General features: G+C 42.4%; 1 protein-coding gene and 1 pseudogene across 1 annotated transcript in view; one reads left to right on the forward strand and one right to left on the reverse strand.

The window, feature by feature from the left end:
* Positions 1–17751, reverse strand: part of LOC126095631 (A disintegrin and metalloproteinase with thrombospondin motifs 7-like) — a gene marked incomplete at its 5' end in the record, with an annotated part of 619647 nt that overhangs the window by 52871 nt on the left and 549025 nt on the right. The window contains 2 exons of the mRNA XM_049910395.1: positions 9584–9704; positions 13051–13177. Coding sequence (XP_049766352.1) covers positions 9584–9704; positions 13051–13177 — 248 coding nt within the window. The remainder of the gene's footprint in view (positions 1–9583; positions 9705–13050; positions 13178–17751) is intronic.
* On the forward strand, positions 11717–11834 carry LOC126096177 (5S ribosomal RNA; annotated as a pseudogene).

Genomic DNA, 17751 nt, shown 5'->3' on the forward strand with positions numbered 1-17751 from the left:
ACCGCCTTTGGGGATGGGTGCAGTTCTCGCAGAAGTCGGGTAGCTAGCTGCTCCACAGCTTTTAAAACTCGAGCCGGCAAGGGCATCCCCTGTGGTCAACGAACTCCACACGCCCACTCTATAGTCCCCGGATCATAACTGAACACGACATTTTTGCCTTCCTGCACGAACATCAAAGAGCAAGGCACTGAGGCGCCATCTGACCAGTGTGGGAGAGTCAGTCACGTTCGCTCTAAAATTTGGTTCAGCTAGAAGAATTGCATCGCCCCAGACCAGTAGTCGTAAACTGCTGCCCAATAAGATATTCGTGCAGCCCATGGCTCTCAGAACGATCTTTTGCTAATATACTTTAGCAGTTAACAGCCGAATGAAAAAACAGCTAATGTTAAGAGCGCCTGAAGAGTATAGTTTTCCTGCTCAGTAAAAAGACATAAAAATAAAAATCACAGAATCAGCAATATTTTTGTAATTTTCTCTGTTTTAACTGACGCTGGTGGACTCGGCCTTCAGCTAAATAAAGTTGTCTGCTTGCCTCAGAGGCAGAGAGGGTAAGTAGCTTGGCCACTGTTGGCCACTGTGCGGTTAGAGGATATAGGAGGTGGAATATTTTTTAGTTGTCTTCCACTCCCGAGCACTTACGGGCGTGTATGCCTCATACCAATCAGCTGCCATTGTATACATTTCAAATGGAAGTAACATAGATTCGCGAATGCAAATTGGACAGATGGCCACGTTCAGATGTGCTACGCATTTGTAGCGAGGATTATCATATTAAATTAAGGCTATTGTAATGAAATGCAATGAATAAAAAAAGTCATTCAAAACAATTATTAAATACTAGTGCTTATGTCTCATAATGCATTCAAATATAAGTGCAATTATTGTTATTAATCACTGAATCATCCGCCTGTACAGATAAAATAACAACACTTCATCAGGTAGTTGTGTCACAGCTTTGGGTCAGTGGGGGCGGTAGAAATCTGAAACAGAACAGTGGACACAAAATGCTCATAACACTGCGATTAGTACTTTGTATGGTGGGTGGGTGGGGGTGAAGGGGGTGGGGGTGGGGGGAAGGGCCACTGTCAACTCATGTCGCTCTTACTACATCTAATGTGTGGGGGCCCATAAGATAGCCTAGTAAATTATAAATTAATAGTAAGATCGGTACATGTACGGCCCGAGTTGCCGTCTCAGATGACAGTACTGGGTCTTGAGCAAAGAAGTTTGGCTAGACAGTGTTATTAGCGTGTAAGGCTGACCAATCGTGAAGACACTGCTTCGGCCCAGTACCAGCTACAGGTTTAAAAATGTGCATCTTGTACGTAAAAGGAGGGAATTTATGTGTGATTTCCCCCTGCATTTTCATGAATTTGGCAAAAATTCTTTTCCGTCACATTGGCTACAGCATTGACTCGTCTCGTCCACGTAGAGTGTTTTGAAATGAGGATTTGGGAAGGAGCAAAGAAGGGAGAATCAGCCGGCGTCCGGCTACTGTCTGGAGAGTAAATTTTGAGCTACTGGGTCTTACCGTTCGTCTGGTGCTTTCGGCACCATTCCATTTGCTGTTCTTGAAGAAACAGAAGTTCAAAATCTGCACTAGTGCGACGCATAATCTAAGCAGCTCACTCACTTGTGTTTTTCTAATACGAAAACTGTGTTGTCGATTTGATTTATTGTAATATGTAATTTTGAATTCTATAACTTTGATTTTGCAAGTTTCTTGGGACTTTATTCTCCGTGAGTCTTGCAGATAAATTTTGGCAACTTCCACAGTGTTAGCATCATTCATGATTAATTTAAACGAATATTCTGATGAGTTTACTCTTTGCCATTTTGTTGTAACTTTCATGCAACAGCCAGAGCAAATAAATTCCTTTCATACGCAGGCTTGACTTAAATTTCAAGAGCCTTTAACTTGTCCAACAACTTTTCCTGGTTAGGCGACTCAATAGAAATAAATATAACCTCTTGTATACCCAACTGGTTAACTTCACTGTGTCACTATTATCCTTGTGTGCAGTAGCCAAGTTCAAGTATAATGCACTTATTATTTTGTGACAGCAACGAGCATTGCGTTCGCTCGTCTTGTATTACTACGATTTGGTTTTATTAACTAGGGAGAGTTGAGTTCACTTCCCTAAAAGTATACGGTGGATGTAAACTAGCATTTTTTTACAGTACAATCACTATACTAGAAACTTCCACATTGTAATAACTTCTTAATCGTGTACCTAAGTGAAACACACACCCTTCAATCTCCCACTGCCACTGTCCAATATAACTGATGCAATAAACATATTACGATGGAGAGGGATTTTCAAATTAAACAGTTTATGATTAACACTGTTAACACTGGGTTTATTGTGTCTTGACTTCGTAAAAAGGTCTCTACGTCGATCTAAAATCCACACTCACGCTATTCACATTTTTCACTTGGGTTACCCATTGCGATTTTTGATTCAGTTCGGTAACCGTTAAGAAAAGTGTACTCTGCCATATAACACAATAATAAACATAGAATAAATACTTTGGGCTCCTATTCGCACCATTTTTTGCACGTCCCAAGTCGTACTTGGGGCGACCTCAAAGATTAACTGCTTTTGCACATCTTCTGCAGTCACATAAAGCTAGCCGCATAACTGAGGGGGCACCCAGTGCCAAGTGTGATTCTGGATCCAGCAGAGATGAGTAAGGTCGAAGGATATTATATACTGAGAAGGGACGTAGCACGTCATTAATTTCGTATTTTATACACTACTGGCCATTAAAATTGCTACACCAAGAAGAAATGCAGAGGATAAGCGGGTATTCATTGGACAAATATATTTTCCAGAACAGACATGTGATTACATTTTCACGCAATTTGGGTGCATAGACCCTGAGAAATCAGTACCCAGAACAACCACCTCTGGCCGTAATAACAGCCTTGATATGCCTGGGCATTGAGTCAAACAGAGCTTGGATGGCGTGTACAGGTAAAGCCAGTTGCTCGGCCACCACTGACCAGACGCTTTCAATTGGTGAGAGATCTGGAGAATGTGCTATCCAGGGCAGCAGCCGAACATTTTCTGTATCCAGAAAGGCCCGTACAGGACCTGCAACATGCGGTCGTGCATTATCCTGCTGAAATGTAGGGTTTCGCAGGGATCGAATGAAGGGTAGAGCCACGGGTCGTAACACATCTGAAATGTAACGTCCACTGTTCAAAGTCCCGTCAATGCGAACAAGAGGTGACCGAGACGTGTAACCAATGGCACCCCATACCATCACGCCGGGTGACACCCCAGTATGGCGATGACGAACACACGCTTCCAATGTGCGTTCACCGCGATGTCGCCAAACACGGATGCGACCATCATGATGCTGTAAAGAGAACCTGTATTCATACGAAAAAATGACGTTTTGTCATTCGTGCACCGAGGTTCGTCGTTGAGTACACCATCGCAGTCGCACCTGTCTGTGATGCAGTGTCAAGGGTAACCGCAGCCATGGTCTCCGAGCTGATAGTCCATGCTGCTGCAAACGTCGTCGAACTGTTCGTGCAGATGGTTGTTGTCTTGCAAACGTCCACATCTGTTTATTCAGGGATCAAAAATGTTCAAATGTGTGTGAAATCTTATGGGACTTAACTGCGAAGGTCATCAGTCCCTAAGCTTATACACTACTTAACCTAAATTATCCTTAGGACAAACACACATACGCATGCCCGTGGGAGGACTCGAACCTCCGCCATACTCAGGGATCGAGACGTGGCTGCACGATCCGTTACAGCCATGCGGATAAGATGCCTGTCATCTCGACTGCTAGTGATACGAGGCCGTTGGGATCCAGCACGGCGTTCCGTATTACCTTCCTGAACCCACCGATTCCATACTCTGCTAACAGTAATTGGATCACTTCCAACGCGAGCAGCGATGTCGCGATACGATAAACCACAATCGCGATGGGCTACAATCCGACATTTATCAAAGTCGGAAGCGTGATGGTACACATTTCTCCTCCTTACACGAGGCATCACAACGACGTTTCACCAGGCAACGCCGGTCAACTGCTGTTTGTGTATGAGAAATCGGTTGGAAACTTTACTCATGTCAGCACGTTGTAGGTGTCGCCATCGTCGCCAACCTTGTGTGAATGCTGTGAAAAGCTAATCATTTGTATATCACAGCATCGTCTTCCTGTCGGTTAAATTTCGCGTCTGTAGCACGTCATCTTCGTGGTGTAGCAATTTTAATGGCCAGTAGTGTAGTCTTTAAAACTTGAGAGGAAAGAGAGATTTGTCTTAAATCAAAGCAGCAGAGTTTCTGTTAACCGAAACTTTGATACGAACGCCTCTGTAAAGGCAGATAACGAAAAAGTGTGAAGTAGGAAACACTGGAAGACGTGCAGAGGAGCGACTCTTGGTGTGCTGGTTGACAGTTGAGTCTCAACATAAAAGGAAGAGAGGCGAAGCAGTGGTAAGACACTGGTCTCGCGTTCAGGAGGACAGGGTGGTAAGACACTGGTCTCGCGTTCAGGAGGACAGCGATTCAAATCATAGTTCTGCAATCCAAATTTAGTTTTCACGTGGTTACTCTATATCATTTGAAGTAAACGCCGGGTTGGTCCCCTTGAAGACACGGCCGACTACTTTTCCCGTCGTTTTCCCGATTCGAGATTGTGTTCCGTGTTTAATGATCTCATTGTCGAGTGGGCGTTAGACCCTAATCTTCGTTTCTTCCTTCTTTATCGGAATTAATAGGAGTAACAGAGTGCGTAAAAATGAGTGGGAAGATCTGCTACGTTGTTTCACTTGTACTATTGGTGATAAATCACTAGAAATAGTAACAACCACAGTTATTTGGTATTATCCGTCCAGAGTGAGCTGTAGTGGAATACCATATAAAACCAGTTGTAGGGAAAGCAGATGCAAGGCTGAGTTTCAGTGGATGTATCTGAAGAAAATGTAGTTCCTCCATGAGGGAACTGGATCACAAAGTGCTCATCCACCCGAATCTTATGTGTTACTCATCAGCTGGGATTCTTGCCAGGTAGGATTAATAGAGCAAAGACAGAAAATCCAAAGAAGAAGCGCGCGTTTCGTGACAGGTTCATTTAGTAAACGCTAGAACCTTACTGAGATGCTCAACCAACTCCAGTGTCATTGAATCATCCTACATCCTTCTCATAAAAAAACCATGATGAGACAATCAGAGTACAATCATACGGAGGCTACTGAACAGTAATTTTTCTTACCCGCCGTCATCAAACGGAGGAGGAGAGAGGACATGGTAGCAGTACCAAAGGTACCCTCACTGCCCATGTTGATACTTGTATTACTGCAAAAAAGCCCATTTCCTAACTAAATGTACGGGAAGTGGCCGTATAATCCTGCATGTCCGAGTGAACCACTTCCCGCGCTGAAATTATTCTCGGGACCGACAGCTGGCTGATACCCGAAGAAGGAAGCTCTGACATATTTAGCAATTCATGGAACGTACGTCGAAAAGGCAAAATAGATGGCATAAAATGGGGAGTGTGTCTCTTGATGTTGAATTTGAGTGTGACAATGAAGTTATCTGGTCGCTTGTAACAGGTACAGATGTAATCAAGTTAATTCTTGGATGTTTTTACCAACCACCTGATTCCGCTTTGACAATTTTACAGTGAGTGACAGGAAGTCTACTATCAGTAATGCGGGAATACCCAGATCATGCAATTTTGGTTGGAGGCGTCTTTTACCTACCGAGTATAGACTGGGACATCTATAGATCCAGTGCAAGGTGCACAGTCAGACAGTCTTGTGAAATTATTTTGAACACGTTTTCCGAAAGCTGTCTTGAGAAACTAGTTCGACACCTCACATGCAGTGGAAATATTTTTGACCTCGTAGCTACAAACAGGCCTGACCTAATCTACGGCGTCAGTATAGAGACAGCCTTCATTTCCTCAGCATTTTACGGATTTCGTTGTAAAACACGGTGGGTCTTTTCCGTCCTTAATTCACTTATTCGGCACATACTTCTCCAGCGTAAGATTTACAAACTGTTTAAGCTTTGCACATAATCGCACTATGTCCATCATACTGGAATTAAATTCTGTTAGTTCATTATGTAAGCGGGATGCTAACAACTGTTAACCTGCTCTTTCTAAAAGAAATCCTCTCCCAACCTTCTAAACAGATTTATTAACTGCAGTAACCAAAGTCACTTTGATGACATCATTTCGCGTAAGGACCGTGAAGATAAGATTAGAGAGATAAGGGGTCGTACGGAGGCGTATAGACAGTCGCTTTTTCCTCGCTCTGTTTGCAAATGGAACAGAAAATTAATGTCTAGTAGTAGTACGGGGTAGCCTCCGCCACACATCGAGCGGTGGCTTGCGGAGTATGTGTGTAGATGAGTAGCTGTAGAATGTGACAAAGTCTACAGCATCACGGACTGTCAGCACGGCAGCCATAGTCCCAGCTTCCCTTGATGCTGCAGCATGGAGTGGGTGCACGGGCAGTAGTGTGCTGAACAACACAGGATACAAGACTCCCAATACGTCGTGTTTTCAGAGGACTACCGGTTCCGAGTGTAGCATCATAGCGACCGTATCCGCATATGCAGGCACTGATTAAAACGAACATTGCGAGATTGTACTCATCATTGCCATGCGGATTCAGCGCTTGTGGTGCCATAGGACAGCAGCCATTACTTTTTTGACTTAAGATGGGTGGCTGCGCTTTATCCTCGAGGTTTCCGTGACGTTATCTTTCAACAAGATAACGAAAGACCTGTGTTGGCCTTTCCGAGCTGACGTATCTTGATACAGTGGATTTTGTACTGTTGGGCTAGTCAATACGTTCTGCAGATGTCTCATCCACTGAAAATAAGCTCACTGGACAGAAAATTAGTCACTCTGTTGGAAACGCACAGATGAGTCGTTAACCCTCTACAGATGTCACAGGATCGTTTCATGTGCTCATGAACCCTCGCACTACCTCTACAAGAGCACAGGGACATAAAGACAACACCAAAGTTCATCGGACCAGAGGAATACGTGACTGAATTTCTGAACACTTCCCCACACAATTATGTCTCGACTGTCCTGCAAAGTCACCTGACTTGAACCCCATAGCAAATCTGTGGATGATACTGGAACAGCGGGTAAAACCCCGACATCACCATCCCCGACATTTGATAAAACTGTGTGATCAAATCCTGAGCGAGTGACTTAACCTGATTACGCCGTACCTGCAAAGCCTTGTCGACTCACTGCTTACTCGAATCCAGGAGGTTATCAATTCCAGGGTGGAAGGCGGGGGAGGAATTACACGGTACTAAACAATACTTGTAATTATTTTTCTAAAGGAAGTAATTTTTTGTCTGGCGAGTTTATTTATGTATAGGTTGCCGAGCGTCTATCACGCCACTAGTATCTAGCCATTACGATCGATAAACTCTGGCACAGAGTTGGAACTGTACCCGAATCTGTCATCCTAGTTCAGCTGGGTTCGATGCCCATCCAGCATAGACTTGTTGCTGCCAGAGGTGGCAGCTCCTTGTACTAAATTTCGAACCCTGTGTACTCAAAAATCACATGTTGTTGTTGTTGTGGTCTTTAGTCCTGAGACTGGTTTGATGCAGTTCTCCATGCTACTCTATCCTCTGCAAGCTTTTTCATCTCCCAGTACTTACAGCAACCTACATCCTTCTGAATCTACTTAGTATATTCATCTCTTGGTCTCTCTCTACGATTTTTACCCTCCACGCTGCCCTCCAATGCTAAATTTGTGATCCCTTGATGCCTAAGAACATGTCCTACCAACCGGTCCCTTCTTCTTGTCAAGTTGTGCCACAAACTCCTCTTCTCCCCAATTCTATTCAATACCTCCTCATTAGTTATGTGATGCACCCATCTAATCTTCAGCATTCTTCTGTAGCACCACATTTCGAAAGCTTCTATTCTCTTCTTGTCCAAACTATTTATCGTCCACGTTTCACTTCCATACATGGCTACACTCCATACAAATACTTTCAGAAATGACTTCCTGACACTTAAATCTATACTCGATGTTAACAAATTTCTCTTCTTCAGAAACGCTTTCCTTGCCATTGCCAGTCTACATTTTATATCCTCTCTACTTCGACCATCATCAGTTATTTTGCTCCCCAAATAGCAAAACTCCTTTACTACTTTAAGTGTCTCATTTCCTAATCTAATTCCCTCAGCAACACCCGACTTAATTCGACTACATTCCATAATCCTCGTTTTGCTTTTGCTGATGTTCATCTTAAATCCTCCTTTCAAGACACTGTCCATTCCATTCAATTGCTCATCCAAGTCCTTTGCTGTCTCTGACAGAATTACAATGTCATCAGCGAACCTCAAACTTTTTATTTCTTCTCCATGGATTTTAATACCTGCTCCGAAGTTTTCTTTTGTGTCCTTTACTGCTTGCTCAATATGCAGATTGAATAGCATCGGGGAGAGGCTACAACCCTGTCTCACTCCCTTCCCAACCGCTGCTTCCCTTTCATGCCCCTCGACCCTTGTAACTGCCATCTGGTTTCTGTAAAAATTGTAAATAGCCTTTTGCTCCCTGTATTTTACCCCTGCCACCTTTAGAATTTGAAATAGAGTATTCCAGCCAACATTGTCAAAAGCTTTCTGTAAGTCTACAAATGTAAGAACCGTAGGTTTGCCTTTCCTAATGTTTCTTCTAAAATAAGTCGTAGAGTCAGTATTGCCTCACGTGTCCCAATATTTCTACGGAATCCAAACTGATCTTCCCCGAGGTCGGCTTCTACCAGTTTTTCAAAAAAAAAAAAAAAAAAAAAAATTTGTTCAAATGGCTCTGAGCACTATGGGACTTTGCCTTTCCTAATGTTTCTTCTAAAATAAGTCGTAGAGTCAGTATTGCCTCACGTGTCTCAATATTTCTACGGAATCCAAACTGATCTTCCCCGAGGTCGGCTTCTACCAGTTTAAAAAAAAAAAAAAAATTTGTTCAAATGGCTCTGAGCACTATGGGACGTAACTGCAGAAATCATCAGTCCCCTAGAACTTACAATTACTTAAACCTAACTAACCTAAGGACATCACACAGATCCATGCCCGAGGCACGATTCGAACCTGCGACCGTGGCGGTCGCGCGGCTCCAGACTGTACCGCCTAGAACCGCTCGGCCACCAGTTTTTCCATTCGCCTGTAAAGAATTCGCGTTAGTATTTTGCATCTGTGACTTATTAAACTGATAGTTCGGTAAATTTCACATCTGTCAACACCTGCTTTCTTTGGGATTGAAATTATTATATTCTTCTTGAAGTCTGAGGATATTTCGCCTGTCTCATAGATCTTGCTCACCAGATGGTAGAGTTTTGTCAGGACTGGCTCTCCCAAGGCCGTCAGTAGTTCTAATGGAATGTTGTCTACTCCTGGGGCCTTAAGATTAAAAATTAATTCTTACTATTAAAATGTATGCGCGCTATAAGCGAAACTTGGTTACTTGTTGTCCTCCAGAAGCTGCAATTTTAGTGACCATCGCTGTAGATGTAGACGCAGATGAAGTCAGGAGTGTAGGGAGCTAGTGTTGGCTTCGTGGCCTCGTACTCACGTGTATAGTGAGCGGCTGCTGCGTGGGGCCCGGGACGTCCAGTCGCTCCTGATTGGGCTGCGGGTGGCTGTAGAAGGCGAGCGCCCCGCCCATCCGGTACTCGCCGTCCGCCTCCTCCGTGCTGCAACACACAGCAGGAAGCTCACTGCTACTGTGATAACCTCCTGCCTGCATATCGCCGTCAACTTACGGTTGAACAGTCTCCGCATCTGATGCCAGATTTTAAAGTTTGCTCCCAGAGCACTGAGTTCTCCGACAAAAAGCGGAAGATCATGCTCTCAAGTGCTAAAATAAACTCCTGCGGCGTGTCATTAATATTACACGAACCATAATCCTTTTAAAATGCTAACGTACAGTGAGAAACTTGAATTTATTCGTAGAAGCGAGAAGGCATCAACATCTCTTCATTTCCTACAAAAATATAAAAAGCTTGTGAGGTTACAAGGGATACTGTAATAGTATAACTAATTTGCTGGATGTGGTAATGTTTACTGCGGAAGAACATTTGGGGTGTAGCAAGCACAAGTCAGTATATTTATGGAGTCACCTTCTTGATAAAGAGAGGAGGCAGCATATAACAGTTTCACATTGAATTACTTAGTTACATAATTACCTATGTCTCAGTGCATAACTTGGTACATATGTTAATAATGTAAGGTGTGCTTGTCTTGCTAATCATTAGATTCGCTGAGTATCTGATCACTGAACTAGGAGTACTCCATAAACATAAGAGCTCTTCAAAATAGTTCAAAACTCAAATTTAAAGCATAGAAGCAGGGATAATATTTTGGACATTAAGGAACATGTTTTGTATAAAAATTAAGTTGTAACGATGTTTGAGAACCTCTGCATAATAAGTTACTGTCTTTTATTGTGAAGGTACTGTTCAGTTTTCGATCTATGTAGAGCAAAATGAGTATTTCGTATGCCACACCTTTTAGGCAAAGACGTGATTAAACAAAAGAAGAGGGGTGAAACTGCCAAAAAGGGAAGTGCCCTTAAATATGTAAATAATCTGATGATTGTCTACAAAATAATATAAGGTATTTAGTTTTACGTATTTTAATATGGTAACATTGTAAATGCATGATGGCCATGTTGAGAAATAATATATTTCACTAATGTAGTGTCGCGTGACCGGACACAGGACAGGGGATAGGGGACAAAGGTCGAGGTCTTTGGATTGTTGTCCGTCGGTACGGTAAGGTCGGTGCGGCTAAGAGCCACCGACATAGTATCATGTGGCCATCAGTTTGTTTTGTGGATGTGATTTAGTAAAATAAAAACGTTTTCATTCTAAACTGTTGTCGGTGTAAATTATTTGTGAACGATCGTGATCTAGACATATACTTGAATTCATTCACTGCTGTACTTAGGCTGGCTATTTACTCAATATAGGGCGCGAATGCAACTCTGCACTTTTGCAGACGAGTCAGGATAAAAGTTTGTGTACAAGCCCGAGTGAAGTTGCAAGCTCTCCCTTCTGGACCTGAAGAAGAAACTTGTACAAACACTTATACTTTCAATTATTGTGTACAGAGATGGTATCCTGCTAGGCCTTTAGGCCTTTCTCATCAAAGATCACGGCACCTGGAACTGATTATGAATGTCCCTCTGTTCGTTATATCTCTGATGTTTGACTCTTTAATTATATTTCACCATCATATGCACAATTACCGTGGCTGCACACAGACAAGCACAGATTTCCTTACCATTCCTATTGTCTTATCAACTTACACTGTCTCTCATAGTTCTCCTCGATCTTAACGCTCTAGTCTGAACAACATGTCAGAAACACTCATTCCCAACAGAGCAAAATCTTTTCTGTCCCATTCCATTGTTTAGCCACTTTCTCAAACTGCTTCTCTGTAGCAAGAACCCGACTCTGGAATAACTTCCCGAATCATATAGGAGAACCGAATAGAAGCTCCAGCTTCAAAAGACAGATAATCACATATCTAATCAAGCAAAAAGAATGACTACCCTGTCCCTGGATGCATTCGTTACTCCTGCACATTTTTCTTTCAAACAAGACCTTTCTCATTTCCCAGTATTCTTAGCTGTTAAATTTCCTTTCCCCAGAACTCTCTACATCAGAAACATCTACTTTTTACACCTATAAGTTCTTTTTATGGCAACGGCCTTGCCGCAGTGACTACACCGGTTCCCGTGAGATCACCGAAGTTAAGCGCCGTCGGGCGTGGTCGGCACTTGGATGGGTGACCATCCGGGCCACCACGCGCTGTTGCCATTTTTTGGGGTGCACTCAGCCTCGTGATGCCAACTACTGGACCGAATAGTAGCGGCTTCGCTCAAGAAGACTATCATAACGACCGGGAGAGCGGTGTCCTGACCCCACGCCCCTCCTATCCGCATCCTCCACTGAGGATGACACGGCGGTCGGATGGTCCCGGTAGGCCACTCGTGGCCTGGAGACGGAGTGCTTTTTAAATTCTTTTTATACCAGTCACTATCTTTATTGTTGTTATTGTAATTATTATTATTATTATTATCATTATTATTATTATCAATAGAGGCAACATCAGCAGTTCTAGAAGTATTGCCAATATTAACTTTATTAGTTCACAGTCAGTATTATTTACTCACACTGCCTCTTCAGACACTCAAATCAATTTAATACTATTTATCACACTAAAATTGTTATTTCTTAGGTAACTGGGATGTACTAAAGGTAAGGAATGTGTGAAAATCTAGTCAGATGTAAGAGGGGGCCTACTGACTTTAATCAGATCAGGTTAGATAAATAAATAAGTAAATAAACCGACAATAAATGTGTGCCGGAATGGGACTCGGGCCTGGGACCTCTGCCTTTTGCAGGAAAGTGATATGTTATCTTTCAGCTTTTTAAAAATAATTATCTGAACAGCGTCGTTTGCAAATTGTCATAAAATAAAAATAAATATTAAGGAAATATACATTTACGGTATTTCTCATGACAATGTGTCATGTGGCTTCAGTTTTTTATTGAACATGGATAGGGCACCACAAGATAATATCAACATCTAGAAAGCACATAACATTTCATAATTTTATAGATGTCCGGTCGTCCTCAGCCACTTATTTGAGTATGGTTATGGTTAACTTATTACCATCGATATGAAAAGCTAATGGTCTCTATTCAGCACTGCTGTGAACTGCACATGTTTACTTATCATAAATCCCTATTTCTGTTATGTCCCTTTGTGGTAAGAACCAGTACTGCAGATTTGTCAGCCTGAAATATTTGAATCTGTAACACCTCTTGAGTTTCATAGCTTTCATTCAAGGTGCTAGAAACATGAGCACAGACACGCTCCTCTATGTAAAACGCAAAAGAATTGTTTTAAAGCGCTTCCTTGCAAAAAGCGACGTTTCTACGACAAAATAACAGCACTCGGTTAGCCTATGTGACAACAAAGGTGAAAAGCTAACCTTACAAAAATTCCTGTTTACACTGCGGTACTCACTAGTTTCCGTTCAGGAAGAAGATCTCGCCTTTTTCATCGGAGACTGCAATCGTATTCTCGGCGGGGCCCAGCTCCTCCACGCTGAGGTGACGAGAGCCGGTGGGTACGGTGACCACCTTCGTGTATCCTGCAACACGCCGGGAAACCAACTCTCCTGCTAAGCAAATGCTTTGCTTCATGGCTGGTGTTCAGCGCGGCTTCCAATAAACTCAGCTCACAACAGTAACTCGTTATAATCAGTCAAATTACGATTTAACTTGGGCAAAATTGCGTCACAAATGATTAAAGTGATATTCAGTTCAACAGACTTCACAATTTAACATAACCTAAATTAAACAAAATCAGACCATGGAAAAGTGCCTAAAATCAAATTCAAAATGGTGGTCGTTGTCCAAATTTATTTTATTTGTTAGTGTAAGATTAATATTTTATAATGTGTTACTTTAACAGATGTAATATTTGAAGAACATTTCTTTCTTCCAGATAAGGTATATTAAAAAATGGCAGCTGCTGGATGTATTGCAGTATTTGCAAAAAATAATTCGAAGACGGTCAAGAGCCAGTCACCCTAATGCAACTCTAATGCAACAGTCTTAAGCCAGTTCTAACTCAACAGATTCAAGATACGTCAATGTAAATAATTGACTACAAATCTGTCAGTACCAAGAATATCGATACAAAACCTCGGTAATCGATACAGACTCACATGCTACAGTCGCCACCTTGTGATGTGTGCATAACGTCGAAGCAATTAGTGTAGTGAATTACGCTGGCAATCAGTGACAAAATACAATGTGTAGTAGTGTTATGTTAAACAACAGCTCCGCCATTACACCAGTGATGCAAGTGAAGCAGCAAGATGATGAAATTGTAAGTGATCAATTGTCATATAAAAGCCTAACACACTATTTTCGTAACACATAACCGATGAAAATCTATCTGCATCCTATACAGGCTGTGATATCATACATAGTCAACCACAAGGAAGAAAACAAGCAGAAGACATCACTGATTTCGATTTCTAGCCATCCACTGCCCCCCCCTCCTCCCCCCTAAATGCAACACCATCCGCTACAGTAAAAAACAATGGACAAAGAGTTCTAGATTAATCTAGTTTAAGATTGTTTATTTATAAGTAACACTTCTCTGTATGTGTGTATGTATAAACGCCTGAATATGAACAGAACATGTTCGAAACGCGTTGTATTATGTTAGAATAAACATAAAATAAAAAAGAGACTGGTAGCAGAAATTATAAATAAATAACTAATGCAGAAGGGTGCTGATGACATAAACGCGGCCAGTAAACGCAGTGGAAGCCGTATCTTCGTAAGTGCTGCAGACAGACTGCATGTACTGTGCCGAAAAATCACACCGATAAGAAAAGCTTTGACGTATGGAACAAACAACAATCGGCAATTTATATATGCATTCAAAAGAGAAGTGTCCGTTCAGCTGACGGACCATTTTTCGGCCTAACTGATGGCTTGTTTCGTGGAAAAATAGCGGGTTCTCCTTTAAAATACAGAAGCGGAATCAGGTCAAATGAAAGTGCGAACGCCCGTATTTCCTGAAACCGTCAAAAATGCTGTGAGAAACACTGTGACGAATGGTCTTATGTGGTAAAAGGGCACATAGATTACTTTCTTTCAGATGAGCAGTCTGCTGACTACGTGTACTGCCGCACATTTTGTGCAAATTTTCGTAGTGGGAAAAACGTTCCTCACGAATATGCACTACCGAGCAGTTCTCAAAGAGGCAGATAGAAGGTCGACAAATCAACGAAGAACAAGAAGTAGCTTTCCCAAGGATACGTACTTACCTTGATTATAAAGTCGAGGAACAGTTACTTGTGGATCTTATTTCAAAAATGGAAGAGTATCTGAAAGCAAATGATTGCAAAACATATGATCGAAGGCACATGAAAAGAAAGTCTGAAGAACATTATAGTGAGAGTGTTGTAACATCTGGTAAAAGTGTAAAGGCTGACACTGTAACGTTAAAAGGGACTGCTGGTCACATTCTTAGATCTTACCATACAAATTCAACAGATCCTGAGTTACAAAAGATACACATAACAGAGGAAACCGTAAGTAATGTGAAAGACAATGAAATGGCTACGAAAGTTGCTTATCCATCAATAGATAATCTCACTACAATAAAGACTACGGATAACATCCGTGGCAAGGTAAGAATGTTCTTTTCCAAAATATTGACCAGAGTAAAATGCAGAGTATACGCCCAAGGGCTTTAATATGCCCACTGCAGATAGGTGTAACAGTTCAAATGTATCACAACTTCAGGTCCCGTTATACTATCGACGTTCTCCATCATCTGGGTTTCTCTTCTTCCTACATATAAGTTATGAAATTAAAAACGAATTGCGCAATAGTAAGCAGCAGTTTTTCAGATGATCTGATAGACAATAATGCATTACTGTTTGTGCCACACAATGTTGATCGTAATATTCGTACGTTAGATAGGACTAATACATTTCGCAGCATGGGAATCATTGGTGCTATAACTACAGAAATTAAATTACGACCCATTGTTGCGAGATATGTCACAGACAGCGCTATAAAGGACTTGCCCATGTTACGATACGAGAGCACAAATCTTCAAGAAATCGTCCATAAACTAGAAGCAAATGGCACCAACATCATAACAATTGATGTCCTCTGGCTGTTATCTTGGTCATTTCCGGGAAGAGATCATTCCACTTGGTCTGGAATAATGCAACTGTATACAATACCTCAAATCGCCCAAACTCTGGAAAGGTATCTATTAGGTACTTACCAGTAATTAATACAGCACCTAGTGATATAACTTGTGTGTTATATCTTCAGACTAAGTATTCAATAGCTCGAAAAAGGACGAAATTTTTAATTTGATTTTTTGGTACTTTCCCATGGTCCGCTTTTGTCTGACTTTGGATTTGTTAAAAAGCAACATTAGTTAAATTGGATACCACTCCAATCGATTCTGAAGAATTTTGTCCAAGTTTAGGGCTAATTTTTCTTCATTTCACTGGACTAATACGTCACTGGAAGCAAATAATGTATCAGCGTCCTTGTAAAAAGTAGAAAGCAACTGATGCATCAGTCATAAATGTTTTACAAGAGCTGCTGCTGTGATTTGGTTCTGAAATTGTACGGTGGCCTCCAGAGCTCTGTCTTTGCACTGGCTGATCGGGAAATGAATCACGTATCCTACACTAATGGCCATTAAAATTGCTACACCAAGAAGAAATGCAGATGATAAACGGGTATTCATTGGACAAATATATTATACTAGAATTGACATGTGATTACATTTTCACGCAATTTGGCAGCATAGATCCTGAGAAATCAGTACCCAGAACAACCACCTCTGGCCGTAATAAAGGCCTTCATACGCCTGGGCATTGAGTCAAACAGAGCTTGAATAGCGTGTACAGGTACAGCTGCCCATGGAGCTTCAACACGACACCACAGTTCATCAAGAGTAGTGACTGGCGCATTGTGACGAGCCAGTTGCTCGGCCACCATTGACCAGACGTTTTCAGTTGGTGAGAGATCTGGAGAATGTGCTGACCAGGGCAGCAATCGAACATTTTCTGTATCCAGAAAGGCCCGTACAGGACCTGCAACATGTAATCGTGCGTTATCCTGCTGAAATGTAAGGTTTCGCAGGGATCGAATGAAGGGTAGAGCCACGGGTCGTAACACATCTGAAATGTAACGTCCACTGTTCAAAGTGCCGTCAATGCGAACAAGAGATGACCATCATGATGCTGTAAACAGAACCTGGATTCATTCGAAAAAATGACGTTTTGCCATTCGTGCACCCAGGTTCGTCGTTGAGTACACCATCGCAGGCGCTCCTGTCTGTTATGCAGTGTCAAGGGTAACCGCAGTCATGGTCTCCAGGCTGATAGTCCATGCTGCTGCAAACGTCGTCGAACTGTTCGTGCAGATGGTTGTTGCCTTGCAAACGTCCCCATCTGTTGACTCAGGGATCGAGATGTGGCTGCACGATCCGTTACAGCCATGCGGATAAGATGCCTGTCATCTCGACTGCTAGTGATACGAGGCCGTTGGGATCCAGCACGGCGTTCCGTATTACCCTCCTGAACCCACCGATTCCATATTCTGCTAACAGTCATTGGATCTCGACCAACGCGAGCAGCAATGTCGCGATACGATAAACCACAATCGCGATAGGCTACAATCCGACCTTTATCAAAGTCGGAAACGTGATGGCATGCATTTCTCCTCCTTACACGAGGCATCACAACAACGTTTCACCAGGCGACGCCGGTCAACTGCTGTTTGTGTATGAGAAATCGGTTGGAAACTTTACTCATGCCAGCACGTTGTAGGTGTCGCCACCGGCGCCAACCTTGTGTGAATGCTCTGAAAAGCTATTCATTTGCATATCACAGCATCGTCTTCCTGTCGGTTAAATTTCACGTCTGTAGCACGTCATCTTCGTGGTGTAGCAATTTTAATGGCCAGTAGCGTATGTGGGGGAGTGATAAGACATATCATGTTCCGATATGCTCGTAGTCAGGAGCCACATTAAAGATTCTCCAGAAAATAATCCCGACCTGCAACCTCAAGCCAGCACAATTGCAGTCACATAGGAAAATCATCTCACTACGAAGACGCCATACTCACATTCCAGTTTCAAATTGGGCATCGTCTGGGCCAAGAAAATAGC

Source organism: Schistocerca cancellata, chromosome 8 (genome assembly GCF_023864275.1).
Source record: "Schistocerca cancellata isolate TAMUIC-IGC-003103 chromosome 8, iqSchCanc2.1, whole genome shotgun sequence".
Classification (NCBI taxonomy): Eukaryota; Metazoa; Arthropoda; class Insecta; order Orthoptera; family Acrididae; genus Schistocerca; species Schistocerca cancellata.